The sequence below is a fragment of the Heptranchias perlo genome, chromosome 8 (genome assembly GCF_035084215.1).
Source record: "Heptranchias perlo isolate sHepPer1 chromosome 8, sHepPer1.hap1, whole genome shotgun sequence".
NCBI classification, from domain to species: Eukaryota; Metazoa; Chordata; class Chondrichthyes; order Hexanchiformes; family Hexanchidae; genus Heptranchias; species Heptranchias perlo.
Window position 1 is genome coordinate 25,104,349 of NC_090332.1, and position 14,634 is coordinate 25,118,982.

General features: G+C 45.7%; 1 protein-coding gene across 5 annotated transcripts in view; it reads right to left on the reverse strand.

Annotated features, from left to right (window-relative positions):
• Positions 1-14,634, reverse strand: part of mta3 (metastasis associated 1 family, member 3) — a 209,659-nt gene that overhangs the window by 33,905 nt on the left and 161,120 nt on the right. For all 5 annotated transcript variants that reach the window (XM_067988810.1, XM_067988808.1, XM_067988807.1 and 2 more), the window contains 2 exons: positions 10,682-10,713; positions 8,003-8,157 (listed from right to left, as the gene is read on the reverse strand). In XM_067988810.1, coding sequence (XP_067844911.1) covers positions 8,003-8,157; positions 10,682-10,713 — 187 coding nt within the window. The remainder of the gene's footprint in view (positions 1-8,002; positions 8,158-10,681; positions 10,714-14,634) is intronic.

Genomic DNA, 14,634 nt, shown 5'->3' on the forward strand with positions numbered 1-14,634 from the left:
CGCGATCGTAAGTAAATTGAAGCCACTTGCCTTGGCTTCCGCGTTGGAAAGCTGTGCAGCGGGCGGACTGCGCACCCGCATCATAGGCTGTCAGCTGGAGGAGCCCTATTTAAAGGGGCAGTCCTCCACTGGCTGATGCTGCAGAAAATAGGCAAAATTACAGCATGGAGCAGCCCAGGGGGAAGACTGCTGCCAGATTTAATGATGCCTCACTCCAGGTCTTACTGGATGGGGTGAGGAGGAGGAAGAGGAGGAGGGGGAGGGAGATCTTCCACCCGGCGGACGGGAGGAAGTGGCCTGCCTCTGCCACCACAAAGGCCTGGCTCAAGGTGGCACAGGAGGTCACCAGCACCACCAACATATCACGCACCTGCATACAGTGCAGGAAGCGCTTCAATGACCTAACCAGGTCAGCCGAAGTGAGTACACTTACTCATTCCCCGACACTCCGTCTGCCAGATCACCACCCCCACCCCACATCTCCTTCTGCACTGCCAACACTACTCTGTCACATCACTCCTCACACCCACTGAACCCTCATCTTCATCTTACCTGCACTTCCTCACCTCCCCAGTATTCATCCCACCACTACCACTCAACCCAATCCTCATACAATCTCATGGCTCTGTCTCATACTTACCCTCTCATGCATCTCTTTCACGGTCAGCCTCACCCCACCTGCCACTACCTGTGCTGCAGCCACAGGGCATGCATCACGTATATGCAGTAGAAAGCGTAAGGCAAACGTGTCGTGAGCATGAAGGGGATGCACAAGGGTGTTTGAGGGTTTGTCATGGTTTTTTAAACTTATATTTGATTTCTGATGAACTCACATTACATATTATATTGTCACCACTACTGCCACGTCTTGGCCATTCTTGACTGGCTTGTGCAATAAGGCCCTTTCATGAGGTTCTCCATGAACACCCTTGATGCCACCCATTGGGTCACCCTACAGTGAGTGTATGTGTATTTGCACGACTACTTTGTGCAGGTGGCTGTAGTGCAGCACTGTGTTGTGTAGCTCCACGTGGCGGAGGTGGACGCCGTGCCTGGCGAGGCTGGTGATGTTGCTCGTCCTCCAATGGAGTGATGAATGCAGCTATGAAACCCCCCGTCCCCCCATCCTGACGGTGTGAGTGTGAGGGGGTCCACAAAGTAGGTAAATGTGTTTGGACAGCAGAGTTTAGGGTATGATGTAATAATTTTGAGTGTGGAGACAATGGTGTGGCAGGCAAAACTTTGTCTGAGGTGAATGAGTGCCCTGCTGCAATGAATGAGGTATTCCCCCAAACTGTCAAGGAATCCTCTGCACCTCCCAATGGCTGCTGTCTGAAACACATCTGCAACAACAGGGAGTGTTTCCCACAGCATGGGAAACATGCTGAGGAGAGTCCAAAATCACATCCCTGCTAAAATCTCTTCCAATGAGGTCTGTCAACGACCTCAAGTACCTCCCTAACTATCTAAACTGTCATCCCGCCGGCTTTAATTGCCGGTGGGGCCCCCGCATGCGGGGGCTGCGCACGCACCAATTCGCGTCATTGGGGAACCCGGAAGTGGGCGGGTTGGGGCCGGGCTCCGGACCCGCTCCAGGATTCCCCAATTTTAGGAACCCCCCCCCCCGCCACCAACACACCCGCTCGGCCATCCTAAAATTGACCCGTTAGTCACCACTTAGTCAGTTCTGACTGTTGAAGATGCTTGATTATCTAAGCTTGTGCTCTCAAGTTTTGGTTGTACATTTCAAGAAATATGGAACTGAAACATTTGCACATCATGCTGTGGGATTTGGCACTGCTTGAAATTGTAAGAAACAGTATTTTCTCACAGGTTTTCGTTGGATATTGTTTGCATGTATTCGAGATTGTCTCAACCTTATTGACTAAAGTGTCCTTAGTTGATCATGAGACGCCATGGGTATCATGGTGGCGGGATGTCAGCATGAGGTGGGGCGGGGGGGGTCAAGGGCACGTGGGAAACCAGGAAAAAAAATTCCTACCTTCCTCCATGCGATCGTGACTTAATTGAAGTCCATTAATGGGCTTCCAGGTTTGGCGCCCCCAGGCTGAGCAGCGGGCATACTGCGCACCTGAATGGAGTGCTGTCAACTGGAGTATTTAAAGGGCTATTGCACAAATGGCTTTTGTGGGAGAGAGAAATAATCTATTAAAATGGAGCAACAAAGGACCAAGCCGGCGCCACGGTTCACTGATTCCTCACTTGAGGTACTGCTGGCCGGTGTGAGGAGGGGGAGGGAGCTGGTCTACCCAGTGGACAGGAGGAAACGCCCTGCCACTGCCACCATGAAGGCCTGGCTCGAGAAGGCAGAGGTGGTGACCAGCAGGGGCACCATCTCCCGCAGTTTCATCCAGTGTAGGAAGCGCTTCAATGACCTGACCAGGTCAGCAAAAGTGAGTACAGGCACTGAGTCACCTGCTTTCCATAGTGCACATCACCCCACCGCCCTCCCCTCACACTCTGCCCTGTGAAGCCTACTCCATCACATCACTCCTCACACGCACTTAAGGCTCATCGTCAACTTACCTTCACTTTCTGTGCACTTGCTCACCTCCCCATGTGTGAACCCACCACTACCACTCATCCCAATCCTGATCCAATGTGATAAATGTGTCGAGTAGTCACCCTCTGATGCATCTCTTTTTCATTGTCAGCCTCACAGCCAAAGCAATTCATCCATCGGGTGACCACTTCACCCTTACTCACACACATCTGTTGGCCAGGGGCTGCAGTAACCTGAGATTCCCAGCTGCTGACACACAGGCAGCGACTGAACTCAGGTTACTTCAGTTCAAAAGTTGCTTTTGCCTGTGTGTCAGCAGCTGGGAATCTCAGGTTACTGCAGCCCCTGGCCAACATGTCTATACTTTCTCCCTTTGTAGGAGAAAAGAGCTCAGAATGCAAGGGAGAGGGCGAGGACTGGAAGGAGTCCACCACAAATAGTGGTCCTCTCAGAGGTGGAGGAGGAGGCCTTGGAAATTAGCCAGACGGTGGAGTGCCTGTTCCTTGGGGAGGCCGAGACTGGTACCCCGCAAATATCTGGTGGCAGAACTTTAATATTCATCACACACATCATGAATTGATGCTATCAATGATTGACATGTTGCACACCTCAGTGTGCTCATCGCAACATTACATCTGTGATGATTCTTAATATTGCCTTATGTTCTCTTCCAGGCCCTTCAAGGAGAGAACTGGTGGATGAGGATGATTCCGCAGAGGAACTCCCTGCATCTGAGGGTGCACCGTCACATCTTAGGGAGCTATGCACCAGCACAGATACCTACACCTCGGTGGGTCCTATAAGTCAGTTAGTTGGGTCGTCACCTGGTGAGTCACCGCACACAAGTGAGCACGAGCAGGCACTGGTGGCAGGGGCAGCTGTGGATAGTCCGCAACAGTGGGCGCACTCCTCTCCAGGCTCCGCTCAGCTGGACGCAGACGCTGAACCCCGGAGGCCATCCTTGAAAAGGAGAATGATCGAGGGACAGCAGCACCTTTGCGAGGTATTGGAAAATGTGCCACACATACTCTCCACAATAGCGGAGAGGATGGAGGAGTGCACCTCCAGGATTAGTGGAATTGGGACACAGGTAAGTGCGGGAATGTCTGCGATGGAGGGAACGGCAGCCTCCACTGAGCTTCAAGCATGGCTCACAAATGAGTCCATTCAGGCCCTGACAACGGCCGTGCAGACTCAGGGTGAACTACATTCTGCCGCCTTAAACAGGCAGACAGATACATTGGCAATGGCCTTACAAGGCATCACACATGTCCTCCAAGCTGTTGTCCAGCAGAGTGGTAGGAGCGATGTGGCCCTGGCCCAGCAGAGGGACGATGGCGAAAGGGGACATGGAAGTGGGGACTCCACTAAAAGCGCTCCCACGTTTCAACCGTTGCCCCCCTCTCAACCAGTACCTGCAATGCTGCCTCCTCTCCAGATGTCCAAGTCTGCTCCTGCACAGATGCAGGTGGAGCAACCTTTGGCGGGGCTCTCACAGGCTTCAAAACCCAGAGGGCGTGGCTGAAAGCATCTAAGCAGTCAGGGCATGAACATGAGCAACCTGCCACTATCTCTGCTGCAGCCAGAGGGAATGCACCACGTAGAATTAGTAGGAAGAGTAAGGCTAAGGTTTTGTAATCACGAAGGGTATGCACAAGGGTGCCTGACAGACTGTCATGTTTTTCATTTATATTTGGTTTTTGTTAAATGCACATTAAATCTTATAATTCTCACCACCACTGCCACGTCTTGCCCATTCTTGAGACTCTTTGATGAAAGCGCCCTTTCACGTGCTTCATCATGAACGGCAAGCCTCGATGACACCCAGTGGGTGCATTTACAGTGGATGTATGTGTGGTTGTAGGAATGTTTTTTGCAGGGTGGGGGGGGGGGGTGGGGGGGGATGGGCTGGTGTTAGTGGTGCTCGTTCCAGGTGGTCTGAGTATTCGACTATCTTCACTTTGCAAATCTCCTAATGAGAATCTATCAAATATGAGTGACTCTCTGGCATCACGAGCAGCCAGGTGAGCCGCTGCTCTGCCGACGGGTTGCCCATCGTCGTCCTCCTCCTCCTCAATGTTGATAGCAGATGCAGATGCTTCATGAGGGCATGCACTGGTAACCCTCTCTGTTGAATGACATTGTGCAGGGCACAACAGACGACTATATTTCTACCCACTCTCGCTGGTGAGTACTGAAAGGCTCCCCCAGATCGATCCAGGCACCGAAATCGCATCTTGAGCAGTTCAATGTCTTGCTCAACGACTGACCTGGTGGTGATGCGGCTGTCTTTGTACCGATGCTGTGCCTCGCTGTTGGGGTTTCTCAGAGGTGTCATGAGCCACATCTGCAGGGGGCATCCCTTGTCTCCAAGGAGCCACCACAATTCTGTTTTGTGCGTGGAAGAGGGCCGGAATGTTGGATTCGCACAGAATGAAGGAATCATGGCAGTTGCCAGGGAATCTGGCACATACCCACAGAAATCTCTTCCGGTGGTCGTAAACCAGCTGTGCATTGATGGAGTGATATCCCTTTTGGTTGATAAACAATCCTGGCTCAAGTGGAGGTCCTCGAATTGCTACATGGGGGCAATCAATTGTGCCCTGCACCCAGCCAGGGAAGCCAGCCAGAGAGTTGAAACCCACTGCTTTCTCAGTCTGGCTGATGTCATCGGTGGGGAAGTTGACGTAGTGGGACGTCCTGCAAAACAATCCATCCGTGACCTGTCGTATACACTTGTGTGCAGATGACAGAGATCCTGGCGATGTCACCGGTGGCGCCCTGGAAGGATCCGGAGGTGAAGAAATTGAGAGCAATGGTGATTTTAACTGCCACCAGGCCCAGCCGGGAGCAGCTCCGCATGAAGGAGCACGCAGATGTCTGCAACCACCTGGCGACTCACCCTGAACCTTCGTAGGCACTGCTCCTCAGAGCGGTCCAAGAAGCTCAGTCTCTGACTGTAGGCCCTCTCACGAGGGTAGTTCCTCCTGTGACCTCGGTGCCTCTGTTGTTCCCCTCTCTGCTCTTCTGCAGGTCCTTGGCGCACCTATGTCTTGTGCAGCTGCAAGCCCCAGAACTGCAGGCCGTGCCGACCGTGGCTGCTGATGTGCCTCCTCCTCAGGTGTACTGCTGAATACAATCATTGCACCCCCTTCGTCCTGATGTTGTCAGTTTGAGGGGGTTCAAAAAGTAGGTAAATATGTGTGACACATCTGAGTCTAAACACAAAGAAGTCCCAGGCAAAGGTTTGTCTAAGAGAACTGCTTGCCCTGCTGCAAAAACTCACCTTTTATCTCCATCTGTCAAACTGTGATTTAAAGGTCCAAATGGCTGCTGGCTGCAACTTGCCTCCGTTTCCATGGCATGTTTCAGAGGCCATGGGAAACATGTTGAGGCAAAGTTAATATTCTCTCCCTGCCTCAATACACAAAGAATTAACCACTTCAACAAGTTCTAGTATCCTAATTGATGGTTTAAATATAAAGCCGGCAGTTCTTGCGGCTTCCTGAAGCACGCGCGCACCCAGATGCGTCTGGGTCGAACAGGGAAGTTGACGGGTTGGAGCCGGATTCGTTCCTGCTCCTGAAATCCACAATTTTCATTGCCCCCCCCTGCCCCCAACCCACTTGGACTTAGGGGCTAAAATTGTGCCCCATGTCTCCGAGTACTATCAATGTTTAGAAACTTGATGGCATGAGAAGCGTTACTAACTTGTTGTGGAATGTACGAGGATCAACAGATGGTGTTTGGCTTAGAGAAATTGGTTGACAAGTGAACATAAAGGAGGTTTGAGATACAGCAGATTCTGGTGTGTGGTTGTGGCTATGTAGGTAGGAGCATAAAACGCATTTCTTAGAATATTCTCGGAGAGACTGGACTGCTCAATATCTTATCGCAGGGTCATTCGAATTTAATCACGTCAGGGACCTTGTTGGTTTAAAGCTTTTGCCAGGTTGTACTGCATCGTCATACTTAGTGTGCTATAACTTGTACTATTGTATTTCAACATCTTTTACTACTTATCTTGTAAACTTCTTAATAAAACCTTTATGCTTGGAACAAGACATACTCGCAGCCTGTTAGTACAAGGGATCGAACTATTAAACAGAACTTACAGATATGTTGTAGAATCCTGGCTTTGATTAGCTGGAATGGATGAACAGATGCAATTAAACGGGGTGGGGGAACTCAACTATGCCGTTTGTGGTAAACATGAGATTAGATTTTTTTCAGACTAATTGATTTCTTTTGCAGATTTCCATAAAAGCAGAAAGGTCAGCAACTGTTTGGACATTTCATATATTCAAAAGAATGTGCTTTGGTTTTGTCAGTTTGGATATTAATTATATTCAGCACTTTGAAGGTATGTTACTTCGTATGTAAAAAGAAAACTGCTGCTGGTAACTTACTTTAAACTAGATTACGAAGAGGAGACATGATTTTTATGTTTGACACTGGTTGCCTAGATTAAAGAATGTCGATAGAAGAGAGGAAAATTAATTTTGCAAAGCTAATAGCAATTTTGTCACAAATTAGATCAGAAAAGATTTAATCTAGAACAACTTGCCAAACCCATACCAAGCAGCTGGAAACACTCAGGTCAGTCATTTTATGTGGAGAAAGCAGATATGTTAAGGTTTCAGGTATGGACCCTTCACAACTGTTGAGTGTTTCAAGCATTTGTTTTATTTTTCAGATTTCCAGCATCTGCAGTTTTTTTGCTTTTAGTGTATAATCTTTAAATTATTATAAGCTAACTGTAGGAGTGCTGTGGTTCAGTGCACTGGCATTCCAGTGTTTGAATGTGGTAGAACATGGAATCATTTATGCAATTTACAAACTTCAATTGTGCTATAATGCAGGGGTGTTGGGTGCAGGCCAGATGCTTTCATTTAGGGATGGGCAGTCATCCATGTATTTCCTAGCAGTCAGCTATATCGGTAAAGGCCCTTAGACAGATTGCCATGGTACTGTCTCTCTGCTCCAAGCAGCACATGACTTGGGGAAGAATGAATGAGAAGGGGAAAAAACTAACTTGGAAAAAAGTTACAAAAATTGATTTTTAAAAAAAAGTTGTAGGCTATTAATTGCACAAAAAGTTCTGGTCAGAATAGGTGTAGTAGCAATCCTTGTAGCCAACATGCAAGTCTCAGGTAATCAGGATGCAACTAGTTTTTGGTTATGTGTGTGGACTTCTAGTTTACAGTTAAAAACATCCATTAACACTATGTAAAATACTATCTGTATCATTCTGTTGAACTGCATAGCACATTAGCTCTTTGAAACAATTACCTATGAAAATGCAGAGTATATACTAAAAACTGTAAAATGTCGGTGCTAATTAAATCTTTTGCTTTGCAAGAATAGCTCAATCAGGACACCGTGTGAAATTTCTCTGATTTTAAGTTAAAAGTAATATGGGATTATTGCATTTAATTTAAAAAAACAAAAGTTCTACTTGTTAACCAGAAAGCCCACCTTGTTTCCTCTGTAACCATAAAAAAGCCATCATCAGGGGCATCGATCCAGTTTGGCCGTTGTCTCTTGATCACTGGAATGGTGCCAGGCTGGATTACATTGATGCCAGTCGACATCCCTTTTCCATTAGCCAAGTATGGGAAATGGTCAGTGCTCTGAAATAAATGACAGGTAACAGACCAGACTAAAGATATTTGTCACTTGTTATTTTACTGTTTCTAGCATTTGGTTCGTATGGCCTTTAATTTGGCTTTGCCCCTGCAAAATCCACATGGATCTTTTCTAGACATTCACGTAACACATAAAAGACTATTTTTTTTAAGCAAACAGTTGTCTTTTTTTGGATTTTATTCTTTGGCACTCCTTATTTCTGCAGACACTGAAAGGGCAATAGAAAAAAATCCTTTTTAAAGAAATATTCATGCTTCTGCCATTTCTGCAATTTCAGACAAAAAAATTAAATCCTCGTGGATGAGTTCTCCTTGAGGCAAACAATTGCAGAAAAATACATTTTCAAATTTCAAAAGATACCAGGGAACATGCTGCAATTCGCCTGTTTTTCTGAGCCTATTGAGATAGGGGCTGGAGGCTCCATGGTTCAACAAAATCCCACGAGTTATGTTACAAACATATATTGGGATAGAAATTGCGATGCATTTTGCAGGTTTTCAGGAACTGGTGCCGCAAAGTCCAATTCAGTAGCGCGATATAACATACTGGAAAAGTGCCAGAAGTACGAGCTATGCCATATTGGTCCGAGCGCTTGATAGGCATCCTCGGCGGCCGTCAGCCGCAAATGCAGGCGTCATTTAAATATTATAAATCAGGGTTCTGTGCCTGAATCAGACTCCTTTCCTGAATGTGTTGTCTGTGCGTGCCTCAAAGTCATTTCCTTTACCTGCCCAACACATCATGGCGGGAACAGTCGGGAAGGAACTTTTAGAAGCGGTATTTAAAGGGATCCTCACCCTCATTAAGGTAAGTCTCTGGTTAGTTGTTTTCGGCTGGTAGGGTTCTTTTGGGGCAAGCTTTTGGCTGTTTTGGATACTGTTTGGCTGTTAAATAGTTTGGTAAAGAGAGTTTGTGGAGGGCGACAACTGTTTCACTGATTTTTCTTGTTCATAATTGCTGAACATGAGCATGCTGCTGGGCTTACCCTTGACGCTCCTAAATGAGAAGGAGCAGCAGCAGCAAGGAAGGCCGCAAAAAGAGGGCGAAGGAGGCACAGGCGCAGGAGGCAGGTATCCAGAAACCAATCATACTTGGACCTCACAGAAGAGGATTTATAACATTATACAATCAACTGTACGAATAGGAATTTTATTCAGAATTTTTCTTAAGGATAATGTTACTTTTCAGCTGGTGATGCATTCAAAATCGTGGTTCAAACCAACTACATGACATTTTTGGACTTGAATGGTCACTTCCTGCTACTTGCAGGAGCAAGACTGGTATTGATCAATTTGGGATTGGTAGATTTCTGCTATTTACTAATTCCTTGTTGTTGAATTGTACTGTTTTTGATTTGTTCGTGTTTAGACAATTAGATATTTGATTGGCGATTTAAGAGGTAGCTCCTTATTTCAGCCATTCATTAATTTTCATGCAGTGTCCTAACGTTTGACACTTCTGAAATGTGTGATGTAATGGGCACATGCTAGATGCAAGACTTTTAATGAGATAGATATATCTTGAATAGCAATTTGGATTAAAAAAAATCCTAAGTATTCAGAAAATGTTATAAAGCAATATATTACAACTACACAGGTATTTAATGCCATCTTAATGAGATTTACATCTATTCTTATGCAATGTACCAAACAGAATATATCAAAAGATAATTAAGCCAGAAGAAAAGTATTTTGTTGTGAGCATTTGCCCTGTCAATTTGTAATCAAATTAACTTTTCATTATCTATTTTCAAGGAACGACAGATGTGTGACTATTTTCAAAGTACACAACATGCAATTTATGCAGGGAATGGGATTTTACCCAAACATCTTGAAACTATCCATTCCCATTGGTAACAAAAGTGCCATGAAATTAAATTCCAAAATAGAAAACACAAAATTCAGCTGTCTTAAATCACTTGGAGGTTGGGGTTAATTCTAACCTTTGCCTAAAAAAAGTTTCTCTTTTCCCTGGCTCCAACCAAAAAATGAGGCTGCTCAAATTGCTGATTTGGATGAAAAGTTATCTAATATCTGAAAGAGATAACCTCTAGTCAAATGAGTGGTGCTACTGCTTTTAGTTTCTGTTTGAAGTAGAAGCATAGCCTATACTTAAACTACATGCAGAGTGTTTTTAAAACATTATGGCCCCAGTATAAATCAGGGAGGCACTTTTTGCAAGACCTTAACTTGACTTCAGCTGTATTTCTGAGTTCATCTCATTTAAATGATTGGAGCAAACACTAGGAGGACTACCACCTGGGATTTGGTGCTCGCTCTAAATCAGAGGGAGTTGTACACTGCTGGAAAGGTGTTTATCAGCACAAATTCTCAGATGCTTTTCAGCCTGCTGGCTACTGTCAGGAACTACTGTGGTAGCTTATTTTATATTCTTAACATTTTTGTTACATTAAATGGAATTAAACAAATCAGAATAATCTTTCTTCTCTGATAAAAACAGGCTCAGATGTTCATTATTTGAGAGATATTGCTAACAAAAAGCACTTACCATTAGTGGTCCTTGTACATGTCTTGTAACATCTGGAAAATTAGATTAACAAATTAAGTTCCAATCAGGCGTAATTTTACCTTGAATAGAATACCTTGTAGTTTGTGAACATTCGTACATGCGAGGTTGAATGTATTAGTTTTAAATCATGAAGGAAATCTATACCAGGTTAATTAAACAATTATTAATCAAGGAAAACAAAAAATAATAGACAGGTAGAATGCAGATTGACAAAGGAAAAATGATAGATTTACATGCAAGTATGGGTAAATATTGAAGTATGTTACTTCCGGGTTCATTTTAAAAGAAAACAACATTGAATACAACCCATTATTAATAAATTAAGTATTGTTTTCTTAGCGTAAACATGCAAAACTGTGTAATAGAGTGACTGATACTAACACTAAGTACACAGCATACAAAAGTCCCTTTCTTTCTGGTGCACTGTGGACTGTTACCATTATCTACAATGCAAAATGAAGTTCAGCCCGATTAGTGAACAGAATTAAGTAACATTAAGCTATGTGCCAACTGTAGAATTTAAATCTTTTTAATTCTATGTAATCAAAAATTCAAACAAAATAAATCTTGAACTGTTGGATTCAATCTGCATTTAGTTTGATTAAATTCAAGCATTTGGGTTAATTTACTTAATTATTTCAGACATGCTCTGAACCTAATCAACATTTATTCAGATCAAAGTGGGATACTCAATTATCACTGTATATAAAATATTGGAAGCTGGGACTGACCAGAAGGCAACAGTTTCATCAAGGGGTTCACAAGATATCTGAAACTACATGGGTGAAACTCAAATGGTTAACTAACCTCCAAGTGAACCCAGATGATATTACAGCTTCAAAATCACTGCATTATATAATTTTTCCCTAATTATTATTACAGAAACTGTGAACTTTACAGGCATTGCTTCATTCAGTCTTGAATTATTTTTGTTTACTGGCAGCAACTGTCATGTTGGGCCACAACATCCAGTGTGATGTAGATCATTGATGCTTGATTGCATCTAAACTAAAATAAACTAATCATGACACAGTTGCTTATTAAGTAATAATCAATAACTTTTTACTGGGAAATAATTTGGTCTGCTATTATTAATATAGGATAGTTTGGGTTAAATTTAAAACACTAGCAACTACATCAGAAAGTTACATTTTTTATTGTTCTGCTATTGGATACAAATCAAAACTGTGATTATCTAATCTTCTTGCAAACATTCTTTGTACTTTATTATGCCAGGTTAGCAAAAACTCATTCCAGTCTTCTCCCCATTTCACTTGAGTGGTGATTCACGTTGAGGTATAATTCTCTGGATGCTGGCGGTCACCTGGTACCTCACCCAAGTAGCTAATATTTAACTTGAGCCTGGACAGTGAGTGTTGGTAGGCTATTTGACTGTGAGGGCAACATAACAGAGCCACATTCTGTCCTCACTTGACATGCACAAACACTTATTATCTAGCTGGGTCAGAAACAGCATGTCCTGCTGATTTTTCCCCACTCCTTAAGCCAGAGGCACTGAGGCTAATTTTAAGTTCCCCCAAACAGGCTGAGATTAATTCAGCATAGTGCCACATCGTGCAGTTAATTCTTTTTTTAAAAAAAAACCACAATAAGCCACTACAGAAAAGTAAGTACCGTAGGGTACAGTAATTATACTTACACAAATTAAGTTTTATACTCTATACCAAGGAAATAACACAACAGGCGTGAGCGGGTTATATAGATCTCCTTCATTATTCGATTGATATGGCATATGTGTAGGATGCACTCAGTATACTTGAACAGGGAAAGTATTGATCGGTTATGTGAGATATTGGGCTCGATGTTAGCAGGGCTGCGGGTTCGCGGCGGGGGGGCTATTGGGCGTGTGGGTAATGCGCCCGGTGAAATCAGTCTGCCCCCCGTGCGATCGCAGCCTAATTGGAGCCACTTACCTTGTCTTCCGGGTTCCCCACTGCTGATCTGCACGTCAGGCGGGCTGCGCATGCGCAGTAAGCTCTGTCAGCTGGAGGAGCTCTAGTTAAAGGGGCAGTCCTCCACTGACAGATGCTGCAACAAATAGCAAAAATTACAGCATGGAGCAGCCCAGGGGGAAGGCTGCTTCCAGTTTAATGATGCCTCACTCCAGGTATCATTAGATGGGGTGAGGAGGAGGGGGAGGAAGCGGCCTGCCTCTGCCACCAGGAAGGCCTGGCTCGAGGTGGCAGAGGAGATCACCAGCACCACCAACATATCGCCCACCTGCATACAGTGCAGGAGGCGCTCCAATGACCCCAGTAGGTCTGCCAAAGTGAGTACACTTACTCATTCCCCTACACTCCATCTGCCACATCACCGCCCCCACCCCACATCTCCTTCTGCACTGCCAACACTACTCTGTCACATCACCCCTCACACCCACTCAAACCTCATCCTCATCTTACCTGCACTTGCTCACCTCCCCAGTACTCATCCCGTCACTACCACTCAACCCAATCCTCATACAATCTCATGGCTCTATCTCATACTCACCCTCTGATGCATCTCTTTCACGGTCAGCTTCACTCAACCTGCCACTACCTGTGCTGCAGCCACAGGGCATGCATCACATATGTGCAGTAGGCAGCGTAAGGCAAACGTGTTGTGAGCATGAAGGGGATGCACAAGGGTGTTTGAGGGTTTGTCATGGTTTTTACTTACATTTAATTTCTGACCAACTCACATAACATATTATATTGGCACCACTACTGCCACGTCTTTGCGAATTTTGTCTGGTTTGTGCAACAATGCCCTTTCCTGAGGATCACTATGAAGACCCACAACTGATGCCACCCATTGTGTCACTGCAGAGTGGGTGTAGGTGTATTTGCAGGGCTCTTTTGTGCAGACGACTGAGAGACATCGGCGATGTCCCTGGTGGCACCGTGGAAGGATGCGGAGGAGAAGTTGTTGAGGGCAGTGGTGACTTTGACAGCGACAGTAAGAAGATGGTGCTCGGGACAACCGGGAGCAGCTCGGCATGAAGGAGGCTGCAGATGTCCACGACTACATGTCGAGTGACTCTGAGCCTCCGTGTGCACGGCTGCTCAGAGAGGTCCAGGAAGCTGAGCCTCAGTCTGTGGACCCTGTGGCGAGGGTAGTGCCCTCTGCGACGCATCTCTCTCTGCGGTTGCCCTCCCGTCTGCTGTACAGGTGGATGTGTCACAGCACTCTGTTGTGGAGCTCCACGTGTCAGAGGTGGACGGCGTGGCCGGCGAGGCTGGTGATGCTGTTCGCCCTCCGAGGAGGTCATGACTGTAGCTACGGCTGCCCCCATCCAGAAGATGTACATCTGAGGGAGTCCGCAAGGTAGGTGCATGTCTCTGGACCCCGGGGTAAATGTGCAAGTTGGGGAATTTTCTTGTCAGGAGGAGGGTGGTGGAGGCCAAACTTTGTCCCAAGTGACAGAGTGGCCTCCTACAATGAGTGAGGGTCCCCCCCAGCCCCGTCAAATGGACCTTTGCAGCTGCCACAGGCTGACAGCTGCAACAGGTCCATTTCAACTGGGAGTGTTTCCCACAGTATGGGAAACAGTCCCAGTTGTCAATAAAAATCCCACCCCTCCTCACATATTCACTTAATCAGGTCTGTTAATGACCTGAAATACCAAGGTAAATACTGTTAAGTGGAACCCCGCTGGCTTTAATTGCCTGTGGGAGTCCCACATGCGAGGGCTGCGCGCGCACGTCAGCGCGTCTGTGGGGAACCCGGAAGTGGGCGGGTTGGAGCCGGGCTCCGAACTCGCTCTGGGATTCCCTGATTTTCGGAGCCCCCCTGCCAGGAATGCACCCGATAGCGGGTGCTAAAATGAAGCCCATTATATAGGCTAGTTATTAGGATTTTTGAGGGTTGATTTCTTTAATCTTATTTTATCTTAGGACTGTATTGTACAAATAATTTTTTAATTAATCAAC